Source organism: Artemia sp. Qi Xiang Cuo, chromosome 1, assembly GCF_049724085.1.
Source record: "Artemia sp. Qi Xiang Cuo chromosome 1, ASM4972408v1, whole genome shotgun sequence".
In the NCBI taxonomy this organism is placed as follows: Eukaryota; Metazoa; Arthropoda; class Branchiopoda; order Anostraca; family Artemiidae; genus Artemia; species Artemia sp. Qi Xiang Cuo.
Window position 1 is genome coordinate 67514730 of NC_142794.1, and position 18316 is coordinate 67533045.

The 18316-nt window shown below is 33.8% G+C and overlaps 1 protein-coding gene across 6 annotated transcripts in view; it reads right to left on the minus strand.

Annotated features, from left to right (window-relative positions):
• sp3 (phosphatidylinositide phosphatase spermathreecae) overlaps nt 1-18316 on the minus strand; it is a 124578-nt gene that overhangs the window by 13704 nt on the left and 92558 nt on the right. For all 6 annotated transcript variants that reach the window (XM_089086140.1, XM_089086134.1, XM_089086165.1 and 3 more), the window contains 5 exons: nt 15020-15181; nt 13247-13376; nt 8785-9040; nt 4020-4297; nt 1329-1547 (listed from right to left, as the gene is read on the minus strand). In XM_089086140.1, coding sequence (XP_088942266.1) covers nt 1329-1547; nt 4020-4297; nt 8785-9040; nt 13247-13376; nt 15020-15181 — 1045 coding nt within the window. The remainder of the gene's footprint in view (nt 1-1328; nt 1548-4019; nt 4298-8784; nt 9041-13246; nt 13377-15019; nt 15182-18316) is intronic.

Consider the following 18316-nt stretch of genomic DNA (forward strand, 5'->3'; position numbering starts at 1 on the left):
AGCAAAATTATATTCTATGCTCAATTTCAGTTATCTCTAAAGACACTATCTTTCTTCAATATGCAGTGAAACCAATCTGAGATGCAGAGAAATTGTGGCGACATAGTTACGTTTGTAATAATATGCATACTATTACATGAAACCAGTAAAAAATCAGTAAATGCATTTTTAATAAAACGCATTAGGTTTACAACGTTGTCACGTCCTGTTGGAGGTGACAAAGGGGGGAGTACAAAAAAGATCATGGATTATATCATCCACTCAGTTTGGCTTCATTGCAGCTATTTAGTCATCTGCTAAAACAGAACGATTTTATGCAAGATTTCAGTGTTATCTATTCCAGTTCAAACTATGTAAAAACAGTCTGAGATTTATTCAAAGAGATCTGCCAGAAAAATTATGACCGTATATTTGGATTTGTTTGTAATATGTATTATATTATATTAAACTGATATAAAAATGAAAAATATTTTTTTTAATAAAAATGTGCTCGGTATAGTATGTCGGTCTAACCATTCTTATTTCTGGTTCATTTGAAGTTCAAAAATAAAAGCTAAAAGAAACTAGAAAGCTTTTACAACTATTTCAAAATTACTTAGGCAAAAGTAATGGAGGGAATCACTCATGGATAGAGGAGGGGATGACGGGGGGATTACGAAAATAATGTCATGGATTATATCTTCCTCTCATTTCCGCTATTCCAGCTGCTTATTCCAGCTACATTCTAATATATTATTCGTCAACTAAAACAAAATGGATGATTCAAGTTTTTATCGTGTTTAGTCAGACAGTAAACGATGTTCCGCTACATAGAAGAATCCAAATATGGAGGAATTATCTGAAAAGTAGATAGTTTTATAGGGAAATCATACAACTAATGAGACTAAAAGAGGGACGGATTAAGACTTCGGCTATTACTTTCTATTGACTTGGTGAAAACCGACAAACTTTGCTGAAAGATGTCTTGACAATCATGAATTATTGTAACCCCTTTTCCGCTTCCACAAAACTTAAACCGGTACCTGACTTCAAGCACAAAACTAGCGTATACCCCCCCCCCCCCATCTCCCTTCCATACGTCCCTTGGCTCAATGTTGCACCACATAAATTAAAATTAATAAGATAAAACATAATAATAATTAATAAATTATTAAGATAGTCTAAAAGAGGGGTAGATAGAATGGGAAAGAGAAAGAGAGAGAATAGTTTTCCATGTTCTCGCTTGTTGAGCATTTTCAGAAAGTTAGAAATATCTGTAATAATATCGTTCCAAAAAAGAGAAAAGAGAGGAACCCAGGGTTCTTGAAACTTAATCCTTACATGATTACCTGCATCCACAATTGCCGCCGTATCAGCCGAAAGGTTAAAGCCCAGTTGAGATAAAACGCTACGACTACGTTCTCCACCAGTCGACGCAGCCAAGGGAATACCGGTTGCAATAGGAACTGAGCCTTTTCGCTTGACTATAGGACCATAAAAGACAGGAACTGTGTAACCATGCACTTCCAGTGTCATTACTATAGTTTCACATATCGCGCGTAGAGATTCTAAAAGGTTTGAAAATAAAAATAAAACTATAAAAAGACATAATGCAGCTAATTTAATTTTTTTTTTTTTCGAAAACGGCTAAATGCCACGAAATTGATCCTAATATAGCAAAAATCCTAAAATTTTCCCACCTCCTTTTTAAGCAGCTAGAGTAACGTCATAACCAGAAGGGAGTAGAGGGGGAAGAGGGAAAGAGGCAGCCTCTTCCTAACTAAAAAACAAAATAAGTTAAATATATTTAATTATATGTATATATAATACATATATACATATAGAGAAACTAAATATGACCATTACCATTGATATACCCTTCCCCCATTACAGCATAATGGAAAAAAACGGGCAGAGTCCTAAGCCAGAATTTTTGAGCATAGTATAGCTAGTCTGTTGAAAATGTACCGAAATAGTGCATCCGTTCAGCCGATTTCACAAATCGGTACTGTCACAGACTGCACACTATATTTAAAACATACGACACATGTAAATTAGAATTTTCATGTCTTTGGAAATTATCAAAATTGTATCATATAGGTCATTTTGATTTAAATCCAATTAGATGCTTTGTACACAAAGTCTTTTAACAAATACATTCCAAATTATAATTTTTTTGTTTAGTTTTTATTTTCAGAATGCGAAAAAAACGTTTCATTCTGAAAACTGAAACAAAACTTTGACAATTGTCATGCGCTAAATCACCGTAATAAGGTACATATACAAGAATTCAGTCAAAAGATATCAGTAAAAAAAAGAAGAAAGAAAAATCTCCTTTTAGCGCACTAGGCCATGCACGAATATAAAAGCTTTAAGGGGCGATTTCTGAAAAAAAAATTCGGGCAATTTCTATATATTTATAGCTTGAATTGCTCTTTACTTCAGCTAAGAAAACTTGTCTTTGATTTTACTTAGAAAATAGAATTTGAGTAAAAAAGAATTGGTTGAACGACTACGATTTTTCTATACGTTTCCAATACACTAGCTGTGCTATTTTTTGAAAACTGTCCAACCAAAAGCTGCACCCATTTTCATGTTCTGGAAGATTTGGGGAAAGGGAGGAGCTAGTGCAACCATGGTAATGGTCAGGTTAGCTCCTTCTTCGGCATCACTCAGCCAAAAAGTGTAAATGTATTTTTTTCAATTCGGCTTCTTTTTTAAATTCGTCTATCCGTGCATTAGAATCGAAACCAGTGACGATTTTCTTTTTTTTAAACTTTTCTGGACTTGGCCGGCGAGTAAAAACTTTCACTATTTTTATAACCTAGAGTTTCCCTTACATAGAAGTAAAGTGCATTCAGTGATCCTAAGATAAGAATAATAAAACTTCATTAATGAACGACTGTCACAAGCTAAAAATCCATCGTTTAGTGACAGCTGAAAATCCATCGTTTAAAAATGCATTCAAGCTAAAAATCACGTTTAAAGTGAAATAATATTAGAATCGAAACATGAATCATAAGCATAAAAAGAGTCAAAACTATTAAGAATAAAAGAAACAAGTTAAAAACAAGCGTCAATATAAGAATGAACATGCAAGAAATAAAAAAAGAGACAAAGGAATCCTATTTGTCTTTACAACAGATATCAAGAATTCAAAATAAAGAGGACCAAACTCCCTCAAAATGTCTAAGTAAAAAGCATGTTTCGGCGAGCAAGTTAGGGCTGCTGAGAAGGCTAAATGGGGAGACGGTTTGCTCTGTTTCCACATTAACATGACTTATTAGGCAAGGATTTATTTTTCAATATTTTACCGTGGAGTTACAAAAAAAATATTTTTGTAAATCTATGGCAAGTTTATTTTTCTTTAAATGAAGATACCAGAGAAAAAATATTTTCAATATCAATAGCCTGCTTCACAAAAAGGTACTACCTTTCATATAGACAGTTTTAAGTCTAAAAAAGGTAGATTCCCCTGTTCTAAATTCCTCTTTTTTAAATAGATCTTTCGTAATCCCAACCTATGAATCAAGGGGTTTCTAAGGACTACTGGTTGAACTAAGAGTTATTGAGCGACAAAATGAAGACTAGTGGAGACATGTCCTTTCACAGTTTAGAACATTTTTCTGCATGACACTATTGAATAAATAACACCATCGAAAGTTGATGATATTCATATTTACTTATTGAAACTATATATTAAATACTAAGAAATAGGAAATCCCTTAAACTTAGTATCCAAAAAACCTTGGACAACAATAATGTGAATTATTGTTAATATTAACAGTTGACGTCATATTTCCAATTTATGAATTCTGCTTAGAGAATTCTTAAGATAAGCCATCAACAAATAATAAATGCACTGATAAAACACAATTCAAACTCACATTGAAAATAATTAATAGATAAAGTAACAATGCATGCTATTCTAAAAGTCCAATGAGATAGTGGCTTGATCCACGCTCTTTCTGATCTAAACAAAAGACACAAAAGAATACAAAACATCAAATAGTCTGTAATGTAATGATTTATATATTTACCAACAATTTCTTCATCACTTTTGATAGGAATGGCCATATTGTTAAAAAACCTAAGACGGGTAGAACGACACTGAACTAAGTAACCTGATTTGTTTCCAACTTTATACGAGATCTTTAAATGATGAACTGCACTGGACTGAGTACGAGATCGCTGACTGGAACCACGCAAAAAGTTTAAAGAAATACTGCCTTGTACATCTGGGCCAAATTCGATTGTTTCTATGTTACCAAATAGAATTGGATAGTATCTCTCTAACTCATCATCTTCATCATCATAACTGTTGAGAAAATATAGGATATAAGGTTACTAAAATTAATTACTGATCACACATGTAAAGTTAGTCAGATATATATAAATATATATATATATATATATATATATATATATATATATATATATATATATATATATATATATATATATATATATAAATTTATATATATATATATATATATATATATATATATATATATATATATATATATATATATATATATATATATATATATATATATATATATATATATATATAGAATATATATATATATATATATATATATATATATATATATATATATATATATATGTATACTCTCTTTAAACAAGCAACCGTGTATGTGTGTAGGTATGTGCAAATTTTCGTGAAAACGGCTCATTTTTTCTGAAAATTGGCACCCTGGCATTTTTTGGCCAGAAAAAAACGATTTAGATAGGTCACGAGTTTCAAAAAGTTGTTTAGACTTTAATTTAAAAAAAAAAGAAAATCATGTCAGTGACGTCATACTTATAGATTTCAAGACAATAAATTACATTATTTTCCGCCCAGAAGTGGTGGTATCGTTTTTAGTATATATGACGCTGCAAAACTACACAAGATGACAAATTACTCTGAACAGCTAAAGAAAAGGAATGGAAAAAGGAACAGCAGAAATCACATTGAATTGCAAAGGAAAATGTAGCTTAAAACTAAAGAACAGCACAATAACTAGGCTATTGGGTAATTTAAATATTTCACAATTACAACTAAATAAAGAAAGTGCTATTTTAGCAACTGTAAAGCATAAACATGAAGAAAGAATTGAATTCACAACCGAATTTTTAAGTTCAACTAAAATAGCTGATTTGCCACCGTATGATTTGAAACTAAAGAATAAAACGTTGATTATGCCAATGCCTATTTTAGATATTTCGGAGGGCATAGGCATTGGCTCATTCCTGATTGTTACTGAATTGTATAACAACGCAATTAAAGCAGAAATATAACGACTGGGGAAAAGCTGGGAAATAAGTTTTTTTGGTATCTGTGACGTCATTCGAAATTACATATGATTTTGACTGAAACCAAACAGCTAAAGTAAAAGGCATGGGAAAACGTCGGAGGTAGTGAAGACCGAAAATGAAGCGCAAACAAGATTTGAAGCCAGAAGACATGTGACAACCAGCATCATAACTAATACATCGAATCGTAAATGGAATCGGCGGATAGAAGAAAAGCAACAGTGAGAATCTCAACGAGTCCCACAAAAAAGAACACACCCTATAAAATAGATGATTCGTTGATGCTTTAGCAGGAAGGAGGAATTTAATTCACGCCAGAATTGCTTAACTCAATTGAAATGGCTTGTTCGACACCTCATGACTTCAAACTAAAAAATAACAAATATATATATAGTCCCTTTAATCGAGCAACAGTGTATTTATTTATTTATGTATGTATGCATGATTTTTTTTCTCTTGAAGACGATTTTGAATGAACCCGAACAGCTAAAGCAAAAGATATCGAAATATTTCTGATGCAATGATACACGAACATGAAGAGCAAAACAAATCTGCAGCTAGAAGACATGTGACAACCAGCATCACAACAAATACATTAAATGTAATTGGCAGATAGAAGAAAAGCGACAGTGAGACTCTCAACGAGTCCCACATAAAAAACAATCCTATAAAAATAGATGATTCTTTGATGCTTTAACAGGAAGGGGGAATTTAATTCACGCAAGAATTGCTTAACTCATTGAAATTGCTTGTTTGATACCTCATGACTGAAAATTAAAGAACATCTAATATATATACTCCCTTAATCAAGCAACAGTGTATTTATTTATTTATGTATGTATGTATGATTTTTTTTTCTTGAAAACGATTTTGAATGAACCCGAACAGCTAAAGCAAGAGACATCGAAAAATTTCTGATCCAATGATACACAAAAATAAAACACAAACGAAATCTGTGGCTAGACATGCCATAATTTCTTAGATTATGGTAATAAATTATCAGAGAATCATAAAATACACGCCTGCCGCGTCACAAGTGCCGGGGCCTAGGCGAAGCTCGGGCTCCCGGTACTATACATATATATGCATATACACACGTACGCATAAAGTATATAAAGTTATTAACCCTACAAAAAAGCAACGTCTTTCAATAGCTTATATTCTCACTGCATAGTTACGCACGTAGAGGAAAACATTATGTTAAGAAATATAGTTCAGAAATATCATGACAAAACTGTCTGGTGTTGCTCGGATATCTTTGTAATGATACAACATCAAAATCCAGATTTTTCGGGGGGAGGGGGAGGTGCATGGGTCTTAAAAAGAATTTTTGCTTATAAGGGGAAGAGGGGGTTTGCCAGCTCTTCACGATCACTTGATGAGTCATAAGAATGTTTTAGGAGAGGAAGGGGGGGGGGGAATGCAAGATAACTAAATACCACGTTTGCCTACCAAACACAGTCTGTATACAGCCTGTGATTTATAGCCTTTCGGTCTTACGTCCCCCATTCTTTAGTGCTTCCTGATAGCACTACCAAAGCTCAATGCACAAAAAAATAGGCACACAGAACCACGCTTTCTTATCAGTTAAGTAAAATATATAACAAGTACTAATATATAAATGAAAAATAACAGAAAGTTGTTTCTAATGTAGGTGAAGTGCAACGTCGAAACATAAAACAAGCAGAACTATTCAGTGTGTGAGGAAGACTGTCCCCGCCCTTTATGCTAAAGTTTTACAGAAATTACTCTCACTAAAGTGCTTTACTGAAATCGTTTTGAATGCAACAAATAGTTAGTTGGTTATTGCAGGTGTTATATATACCAATCGCCTTTCAAAATATTTGACTTGAACTTGATCTTGTTGTTTAGAAGGAAGGCACATCAGTAAGCCCTTCCATTCTTAAGTCATTCTGTTTTTTTATTTTTTTTATTTTTTAATAGTTCGTTTCCAAAGTAATACCGATGAAAAAAAAAGAAAAATTAAACAATAGTTAACAGCAAAACTAAAACCTCAAAGTCAAATAATAAACCAGATTGCATGGAAGTCTTTCATAGCTAACAAACTTGATTCTGCTGGCAATACCATTGACCGCAGCTTGTCAGTGTCTCATATTCGTTAATTGTGTTTTGAAGTTTATTATTTTCTAAAAAAATTTCCCGAGAGATCAATTTCACGTGTTTTATTCTCAATTTTATGTGGCCTCCTCACTTCCGTGAATGAACCTGGAATTTAAAAACTTGTCTTTTTTTGGGTCACGAAAGGGCAAACAATGTGAAAAAGGGCGGAAAGACATTTTTGGAATTGGAACTGGACATAAAACAAACATAAGTTACTGTGAATGAATAAATGAAATCTAAAACGAATAGAACATTAAATAAATCACGTCAAACATAAAATAAAAGTTGCTACTGTCGATGAATAAATGAGTCCTAAATAGAACAGAAAATGAAACGATTAACCAAGTCAAACTTAAAATTACAAAAATCACAGCATATAACAATGGAGCTATGGAATTGTCATAATTGGACGTTTAGACAGCCTCCTGATACAGTGGGACTGCCCCGTACCAATACGACCGCCTCCACAAATTCTCTAAAGGCTAATTTTTGCTCACCGTACATGACTAAATAAAACGAAATTTGCATATTAATTTTAATTTTAATTGGTTAAATGACTTTCTCGAAAGTCGTTTATTGTCAGTCGTTCACTCGAATTGTCATAATTGGACGTTTAGACAGCCTCCTGATACAGTGGGACTGCCCCGTACCAATACGACCGCCTCCACAAATTCTCTAAAGGCTAATTTTTGCTCACCGTACATGACTAACTAAAACGAAATTTGCATATTAATTTTAATTTTAATTGGTTAAATGACTTTCTCGAAAGTCGTTTAATTTTATTCACGAACGTTTTTATTAGTAATAAATATATGTAACAAACGAAGTAACTTGTTCGTTGCTTGTTCATTTACGTTTTTCTCAAGCTAATAATTTTGTATAGTTTACTTTAATCGTATTTAAGTCTTACGTATTTGGACTGACCCCAAAACACAGATTCTTTTGTGTATATATTGTTGACAAAATTAAATTTTTAGTTTTTTGGTTATTATTAGCAGAGTTCACTGTTTACCTGTAGTTCGTTATAACAAACTGTATGAGTACCAAAATCGTCTAAAAGAATTTTTATAAGGTTTTAAAAGACTTTTAGGTTTAAAACATTTTTCTCTTGATCAAATTAAGGGTGAGGAATCGAGCATGCTTAGTTCACCGCCTGTCCCAAAAGGCATATTTCATAAATATTGATAAATATCATTTAAAAATAAAAAAAGAGAAAAAATGACAGAATAATAGAACTAAAGAGAGAGAGAGAGAGGGGAGAGGCTGGTCGAAAGGAAGAAAAGAAGAGGTATATCGAGGTACCCATTAAGACATACTTGATATCCATGCTACACATGATACTTTAATATTCAGCAGGCCACTTACTCGATGACATAAAGCATTTCCTGGGTAATAATAAGTATCAAGTCCATATCAGTTTGAGTTGGATCACCAGATGCCGGATGTGAATCGATTACCCCCCAAGATCCAACCGCCACCTCACTATCCGATAGAAGAAGATTTCTGCAGTCCTCTATTACCTGTTTGACTCTTTCAGCAGTGACTGTGATGTCAGGCTCATCTTGAACAAGAGTCTTTTCATTGGTTAAAGAGACTAAGAGTTCGTTTGGGATGCTCTCACCTGAAAAATGAAAATCAATATTGACCAACTAACTTTGAACATCCTAATTTTTACCAATTTTGTTGCAGTTTTTCAAAAAAGCGTTAAGCTAATCGACTCAGCTATTAAAGAGTGGAGAATAAATTAAAATGAATTTATGTCTTTTTTTAACTGTTGTTTGTATAAGGAAGGTAATTTCATATATAAAAGATATGGGTAAAGTAATTCTAACATAAAAACATTCCTGATCAGGCCATTTGTGCGAGATAAGAGGATATAATATGTTTTGAAAAAATTACATCCTAATTATTCTCAATTATTATGGCGACCAAATAGAATGCAGGAATACAAATCAGACGAATCAATGAAGTGTACTGAATCTAGGGGGGGGGGGGGAGAGAATAAAGGAATCTAACTATTTCTGAAAATGTCAAATGCTCGTACTTCTTTAGAATTGGCAGAATATATTGAGTAATAACTTAAAAAATGTATATGATAATAACGGTATCTAACAACGTATCTGCGGTCAGAGGATGAGAAAGTTTAGAGTGAATTTTCTATTAGCAAATTTTTGCAAATACTTAACTACTTATTCAACATCCAAAGTAATTTTGACACTTCTTTAAAATTTAGAGTTTTCTTTGGTTTTATTTTCTTAGTAGCACCAGGTTAAATACTCTTAGTTTCTTATTTAAAATGAATTGCCTCCCAAGTCTTAAGCTTTGTCGGAGAGACCATTAAGGGAATCCAAGACAGAAGCCTTCAAAATCGCAATTTCAGATATCGTCCTCGTCATACCTTATATTCGTATCAGTCGATTTTAGACTTCAGAGACAATTGGGGAAAATTATTTGCTAAGCTGTCCTCGAAGAGAGGAAACTTCACAAATACTTAAAAGTCTAAAAAATATTATATGCTTGAAGCATGTAAAACAGAGCTTCGGTTTTTTTTTATCTGTTTAATGCCAGCGATTCTTGGTAAAAGATCGGTGGATGGATTTTACTTCAGTTGAATTATTGGTAGGATTGTCCTTCATTTTGTGTTACGTTTATGCATTAAGTTTTTAGAGAGGCTCGAGCGCTTTGTAAATAAAGTACCATATTCTAAAAGCTCAGAAAGAAGATCTATAACATCCAGATAAGATTCCAGAAAGAAAAGCGGGATTTCGCCGATCAATTTTTGTCAAAGTTGACTCAATCTCTAAGGGAACTTCGGAAGCAGCTAGAAGGTCAAATAATAATGAAATGTGTATAATTTTGAATATATATGCATCAAATTTCATTCAGATTTTAAAGCTCTACCTAACGGAGACTACCCGTCTAGAGTCAAAGGCAGGCGACGCAATTTACAGTTCTCAGACAGTTACACTAACATAAATTAAGTAAAAATTGGTCGACGGACAAGTCACCTGGACTAGCAGACGAACAAGCGACCTAAGCCTAGTAGGGCCCACCCACCTAGAGTCACAGACAGGCGACCCAAATTACAGAGCTCAAACAGTTACACTAACACATAATTAATTAAAAATTGCTGGACCGACAAGTCGGCTGGACTCGCAGGCGACCAAACGTTTTTTACCTTTTTTGCTACTATATGGCTCATTTGTCTCAGTTTTCACTGTCATTTTCACTTAGTTTAGGAAAATTGGCTCCAACTTTACCCCCACCCCCAGGATTTTGATAAAATTTCGCCACTGGTCATCTTGACTCAGTCTACTAACCCTGAAAAATTTGAAGCTATCGAAGAAAAATAATCAGTAGGTTTTTAGGGATACAGAAATCAAAGAGGTTTCTCGTCCTTTTTTGATTTTATTTTTCTTTTATTATTTCCTTTCCTCTCTTAGCTTCACATGTACACAAATCATTTATTTTTTACACAATGCCCTCTTAGGCTTGCTTTACCTTGTATTTATGTCCTGTAAGCAGCGATACAATCAGACAAAAAGAAATTTGGGCTTATTTTTTGGTGTTATGAATCCATACAACCAAATTGTTTTCATTTATTTTTTTTTACATTCTTGAGTCCCGAATCGATGCAACCAATGTTTTTAAATCATTTTTTTTTACTTTATTTACTGGGTAGAGAAGACCGCTCTAGGTCCAGTCTGCATAGCGTTTATGGCAGCCAAGAAAAAAACTCTTTGCAAGTGTTTCGTGTCGAAACAATCAAATTTTAAATGTAAAATCGAACAAAAAATACCCTTCCCTCCAGATTTTGAATGATACAACTTTTTTTGTATCTTCATTACATATCGAAAAAAAATCCTTACACCACCCCACCTACATTTTCGTAAATTTGTCACTCCCGATATTACAGGTGATGCAACGGAGAACCTACATAGACAGCCGAAAGCCTATGGTTCAGTGAATGATGAATGCTATACGCAAAACCCAGAACAGATCAAGGATTCTATAGAGATGAGCGGATTTGAGTGGGGTAAAACATTACCAATTCTAAATGTAATTACTGTTTTCAAGCGAGAATCCAATTATTGTTTAATATGTAATTACTCCATCGATCTGTTTCAAGCGAGATTCCAATAAAACTTTAAGAAGGACATTTTTCAAGAATCATGCAAAACTACCGACAAACGATAAGGTTTTTGCATTACCCGTTCTGAACTAAACATTATCATAACTAAAAAGTAGTGTCATTCCATTCCCCATTCAATACTGTTTCCAAATCGAATGGTTGTTATTGTAACAATAGCCCTAGACTATATTTAAAAGTTTATCCATTCTGGCACTATTTATTCTACTTATTTCTCATCCACAGTGGATTCACAACGCAAAATAATTCCAACTAAATAAAAAATCTACAAAAAATCAACGCAATAATTATAGTAGCAATCATAATATCTGGAAGCTGTGTTTAATTGGGATTCGAATGGTACTATTCTTTCGTCGTCATAGTGTTTAGTTCAAAAGAGGCTGTACAAAAGAGGCCGTATACTAGATTGTTACCAACAATAAGCATAATAAGTCATTTAAAAAAGTTGTTCAAGATTCAAATTTCATTCAGATTCACACTACACGTTGTTATATTATGAATACAATCAAAATAGTACAGACAATGAATAATTAGCCATTTTGAACAAAATCATTTAAAGGCATGTATTGCCAAGTTATAAATGGGTGTCAAATGGGATGTCCCGAATGATGCCTTGTTAGGTCTGTGCTGAGCTGAGAATATTGTTAAAGTCTTAAGCATGCTCTCTTCTCTGTACTCCTATGGTAGCGTTGACCGACAACATGGGGTCCGAACGGTAAAGGATTTCTAGACTCTCTAACTCACGGAGTTTTTGTATTGTATAAAAGTTTTATTTATAAAACTATTTTAGTTTAATTTTATATATATTATATATATATATATATATATATATATATATATATATATATATATATATATATATATATATATATATATATATATATATATATATATATATATGCCAACTATGAACGAGGGTGACTCTTTACTTGCAATTAATTACTCTGAAGAGCTTGAAAAATGTATGCTGGCTGGTTCATTACAATCTTAGCAGAGACTATTTTCTAGATCGAAATGGTAGCCTACAGCATGCTTAATAAGTAAATATCAAAGATTAAATTTAAATTCATTGATTACATTAATTACATCCAATCCTTTCAAAAAAAAAAGCACAAGATTGAACTTAAGAATAAAGTACCAATATTTTTCCAGTCATTTGCTAGCAGTGTAGCTCTAAGATTAATATTTTCCAAGAAGACACCTTTCTTTACTTACGTTGTGGAGATAATGTATTTAGTTGTTAATACCCAGAAACATATCCTTGTGCCATGTGCAGTAATACAACTTTTAAATCCCCCGTCTTTTCGAAAATTTTGCTTTTTTTTTTTTTTTTTTTTTTTTTTTTTTTTTTTTTTTTAATGCCTTTTAACCCAGCCTCGAGCCTCTCTAAAAATATAGGGGACAAAATCTATCAATGCGTAATGCGATGTCTTTGGAGTGCGTGCAATAATGTTCTTTAGCATTAAAGGCGTGCATACATATTTTTACCCCCCAATTTTTACTTCCCAAACATTGAGGAGATTAGTGGGATTTAATGATTAGAAATGGTGAAAACAGTTAAGATATTGCCGTGTTAGGTTCAGTGAGTTCGAATTGGGTTAACATGGTATCTAAGTTGAGTTTTGTCAATATTGGGGCCAAAATCTTTCAAACAGCATATGTAAATTGAAGAAATACCTGTTAGAATAGAGATTGCTACTTGTCTAAATGCATCCCGAAAACGGTTGATATAAAAGCGACTAGCAGAGTTGACACCATCTTTCATCATACCAGCAAGTTTCCTTTTACCGGTACGAGTGTAGTCTCCCTGAAAAAGAGAAAATAGATTTAGTTGAAATCTTCTACTTCTTAAACTTTTTTTGGGGAGTTTGCAGTCTTCTTTTTAATAGGAAAGTCAGTACGAGAACATAGGATAGCGAAGAATAAGGAGGGAAATGACCGCCAGTGAAAAAGAGTGCAAACATTCTGGTCCTGATCTCCACTCAACCGTCCTCAGTATATAAATAAGGAAAAAATATATATAGATAAAAATACAAAAGACAGAGCGTGAAAACGAAACCAAAATAGAAGACATCTTTTCATTAGCGACAGCGCAAACACACTGAATGAGTTACCTCAAATTGAATGGCAGATCAAAGTTTCATTTGGGAATTCATTTTGTATAACGCTTATTTGGATGTTATTCTCTTTTCGGGCATGGCTTTGTCAAAGATCCCATTTGGTTATGAAGAGCATTAGGATTTATGAATAAGAGGCCTGTAAATGGAGCTGAGACAAGCATCTCTATTATGGGTAACTTTTTGCCAGTGCTACTTGATTCCAACTGTTACTTGAAAATATGGGCGAGACCGTTAAAGGCGGGTAATAAAAGGGAGCTTCAATTCGGTTACTAAATGTTCTAGATTTTGAACTTTTCTAGGTATTTTCTGATCCTGTAATCCTATTACGATTTGTATTTCCTATTACCCTGATTTCTATAAAACCGATTGAACCCCTTGTTCAAATAAAAGAGACACAAAGTAAATAAGGAAAGAAACCTTCACAAGTTCTAAGAGGGCCAAACTCATTCTCTAAACAACTGAACAAATATATATTTTGAACTTTTCTAGGTATTATATATATATATATATATATATATATATATATATATATATATATATATATATATATATATATATATATATATATATATATATATATATATATATATATATATATATATATATATATATATATATATATATATATATATATATATATATATATATATATATATATATATATATATATATATATATATATATATATATATATATATATATATATATATATATATTAAAAAAAACTGTTAGTTAGTTAAAGTAAATTTAGAAAGATTTGATTGATTTATTCCCTCTCTAGCATGAGACAAATAACATTTCAGATCTAACGGTGGAACGGTAGGACAACAAGGCATTGCACACAATAGGATACCAGACTTTCAAGGTCTGGTATGCTTAGAAAACTGTCCAGGATCAGCTCAAACTTTCGCATACTTCACAGTTCTAGGAAATCTGTGGAAGTACTATTTACCTCGTTTAACTACTCTCTTTAAAATAACAAAGAGCTAGACAAAAATCCTGTTGGACTACAGGTATAACAAGCAAAACTGTAGCGTAGAAATTATTTATTTTTTCGATCTGTCGAGACTTCTAGTTTAGCCACATCCCAGCTCCCTCGTCTTTCTACAAAAATAATGAATAGATAACAGGCTATATTTAAAACTTGTTGATGTTGTTGGTGTGCATTATATCTGGTACCTATCACTGTAAAAAAAAAAAAAAAAAAAAAAAAAAAAAAAAAAAAAACTATCGGTTTATCTGTGTGACCTTCGTCTCAATCAAACCATACTTCTGGCACATCCAAAGAAAAAAAAATATGGAAAGGGAAGAAAGCGAGAAAAGAAATTACCTTTAAAGCGTTGGTACCAGCATACTGCTTGCTAATAGCATCACCATTATTTGCCCAAATAGTTTGATGAGCCAGCAATAAACTTTCAGGAACTTTTCCTTCTGGTGGAACTAAACCCAATTTGCTTAGAATTAATAAAAGTACACGACGTGATATAGCCATCTAAAAAAAACGAAACATAATAAAGATAGAAAAAAACATAAGACGCAAGAGAGCACTACAAAAAAAAGTGCATGCATCATACGACTATCTGTGAAAAAGAAAAAAAGCGTCACGCATCTTAAGCACTTCCAGATTTGACTATAGCTGGGACTTTGAAACGTGTGCCAGCTTGCGCGTCTGCTTGACCTGAATTTTATTTCAACTCGAAAGCAGAGCTACGGCTCAAGGAAACAAAAGGTTGATAGAAGAAGCTCCAGACACAGATCATAAGTCTCCATTTCAACTCACATACTGTAGGCTTTGGCTCAAGAACTGGGGAAAATCATTCTTTTTGGTTCCATGTGAGAGTTTTGTACATTTTTCGAAGGTTAAATCATATTCATCACTCCAGACTGAGGTCCACACATTCTTTAAAACCAACAGAGAAAATAGACTATTTCTCCCGCAACAAAATTAAATTGGCGACCTTTAAACTAGGAAAGAAAGCAAAATTTAGTGTTCTGGTTGTGCTTTTGGGGTGTCCGGGCGCAATCCAACCTCCAAGAGAGAAAGGTGTCTAGTCTCTTATCATCCGGATATCTATATAAATGCATCGTTAGATCCCAATCAAAAGTGGTGGCAAATAAGAGCTAGAACCATAGTCATGCATTGTGGGAATCAGAGATCATCCTAGGCTTTCTGGGGGATGAAAAAAAGGTGGGGATTTTAAATTTTTGCCAGGAGGGAAAATAACTGATAATATTGTTGGATCTTGTCCAAACTTTGTGAGTTTTAAGAATAATTGTCCTAGTTATACTGTTTGAAGTCTATATTTGATTTGAAATATGTGAAGGGGAAGCGAGGGAGGCGATTCCACAAATTCTTGTCATTAGAAAATCTATAAGACTGGTTACCGGCTCTCCATGAAACTTAGTAAGAAGCTAGAGTAAATGTTAGTTAGGTCTTTTGGGTGTCGGGATAAATACAATCCTCTGCGGGACAAGTGGGTTACTAAATTCAGTTAATCAAACAACTTTTAGAAAAAAAAAATTGTATTTCAGTCGAAAATTGTAGGAAATAGGAGCTAGAGTTCAAGTTATGCTTTTTGGTAATAGGGGTCTCTAGATTTTTGTGATCGCATCATCTACTATAATAGGTTGTCACATCCTAAATAAACTGGAGGGAAGTATTGGTCCCAAGTGAGCTGATTAGGAGCTCGTGCCCAACACGACCTATGTGGGGAGATGGGATTCCTAAATTCTTGTCACTTGGACATTTACCAGTAATATTTTTCGAATCTTACCAAAATATAAGGGGAAGCATGAGTTGATTCTGTTCTATGCGTTTTCAAAAGCAAAATTCGATCTAAACTACGCAGGGGAGGGAAAGGGAAGTACGAGTCTTGTTTTCAGGACATTTATCAGACGAGGTTTATCAGATTTAAACCGAATTTGGTCACAAGTAACAGTAAATGACTTAATTATGTCTTTTAGGGACCAAAACTCATTTCAACTTCTGCGAGGGAAGGTCTGTCTACCCGAAAAGTTTGTCAAATTTGAGCCAACCTGGCACAAAGTGAGAAGAAATGTCCTAGTTTTAAATTTTGGCAGTTCGTACCAAAACCAACGTAAGTGGCGGAGAGGGGGAAGGTTCCTAAATTCTTGTCATCAGGACATTCACGACAGCGAATCGTTAGATCTTAAAAACAATAGAAAGTGAGAGCTAATGTGGTAAGTATGCCAATTGAGAACCAGGATCTGATTTAAACTCCGTGATAAAATAAGAGTCATTGTCCTATTTGTATTTTAGGCGTCTACGTGTGATACAGCTTCTACGGAAGCGAAGAGTCCCAAAGTCTAGCCATCTAATGATCTACCAAAATGATTGGTCACACCTAAACCAAAGTTGGTTAAAAATAACAGCAGATTAACTGTCCATATTTGAGAGGCTCTACCTGACCCTACCTTTGGGGGGCGGGAGGGGTTCCTTCAGAACTTTTCAACATGAACTGCACCAGAACTGACTGCCATTTACAGACGAAACTTGTTGAGAAGTAAAAGGTAGCGTCAAACTAGGGCTTTTCAAGCTTTCAGGGCCGGCCTGTCTTTCTGGGTGCGTTAAAGGAGAGGGGGGTGAATTATTTCAATCAGGACATCTATCAGACGGGTTTGTCAGATTTCACAAAAATTCGACAGAAAATGACAGTTGATTTCTTAGTTGTGCCTTTTCAGGATCTTCTTGTACTTTTGTGTCCTTTCGGTGTCTTCGTGAAATTTTTGTCATCAGGATATCTGTCATATGAAACTTCTTAATATCAGCCAAATGTGACACAAGAGGTAACATCAAATGTCTTAGTTGTGTTTTGGAGGACCTAGAACAAAGTTGACCCCTTTGGGGAAAGTGGTAGAAGACAATAGTCGCGTGGGTATTTACTAAAGAGGGTTGTTTTTATCTAAAACAGTCTGAAAGGACAGTTAATGTCTTAGTAGTGCCTTTGCAAAGTCCGGGATTAATCTGTGGACCTTGAAAAGAAAGTGAAAAAAGGAAAAGGGGGATAGTTCCCTAAATTATTTCCATAGGTACAGAAGGGGGCTTTGGATCCAGGGAAAATTGGTGGGAAGCATGAACTAGGGTTCCAGTTCTGTTTTTTTTTACACACAGTCCAAACTCAGTGGGAGAAATGGAGAAGGTATCGCAATGTACATCATCCAAAATCAGCCTAAATAACAGGGGCTAGCAGAATTCTACCAACAAAACCTGGTTAGCAGCTATTGTTTTGTTATTGGATAACCGTGCTCGTTTGAACCTCGGTGAGAAAGAGAGTGAATTCTTATCATCTGCATCTACAAAAAGGGCCTGCTGAATTTCAATTTATCTCAAAACTTACAGCTAAGGATTTATTGTAACTTCAGAAGGCTCGAGTCCAATCCACTAAACATTGTTGCTTCTGTTACTACACAACAACGTCTCATGGGTCAAAGTTGCTGCGATACTGACGGGTACGAGAGGTTTTCTGTTTCTGTTGGATAGTCACCATTCATTTTGTGGACCATCTATGGTTATGTAGGCTACTCATGTACCGCAAATTCGATCCAATTCAAATCATTCTGTTACTGAGAATGTCCGAAATCTGGTTAATGTCAATATTCACCAGTG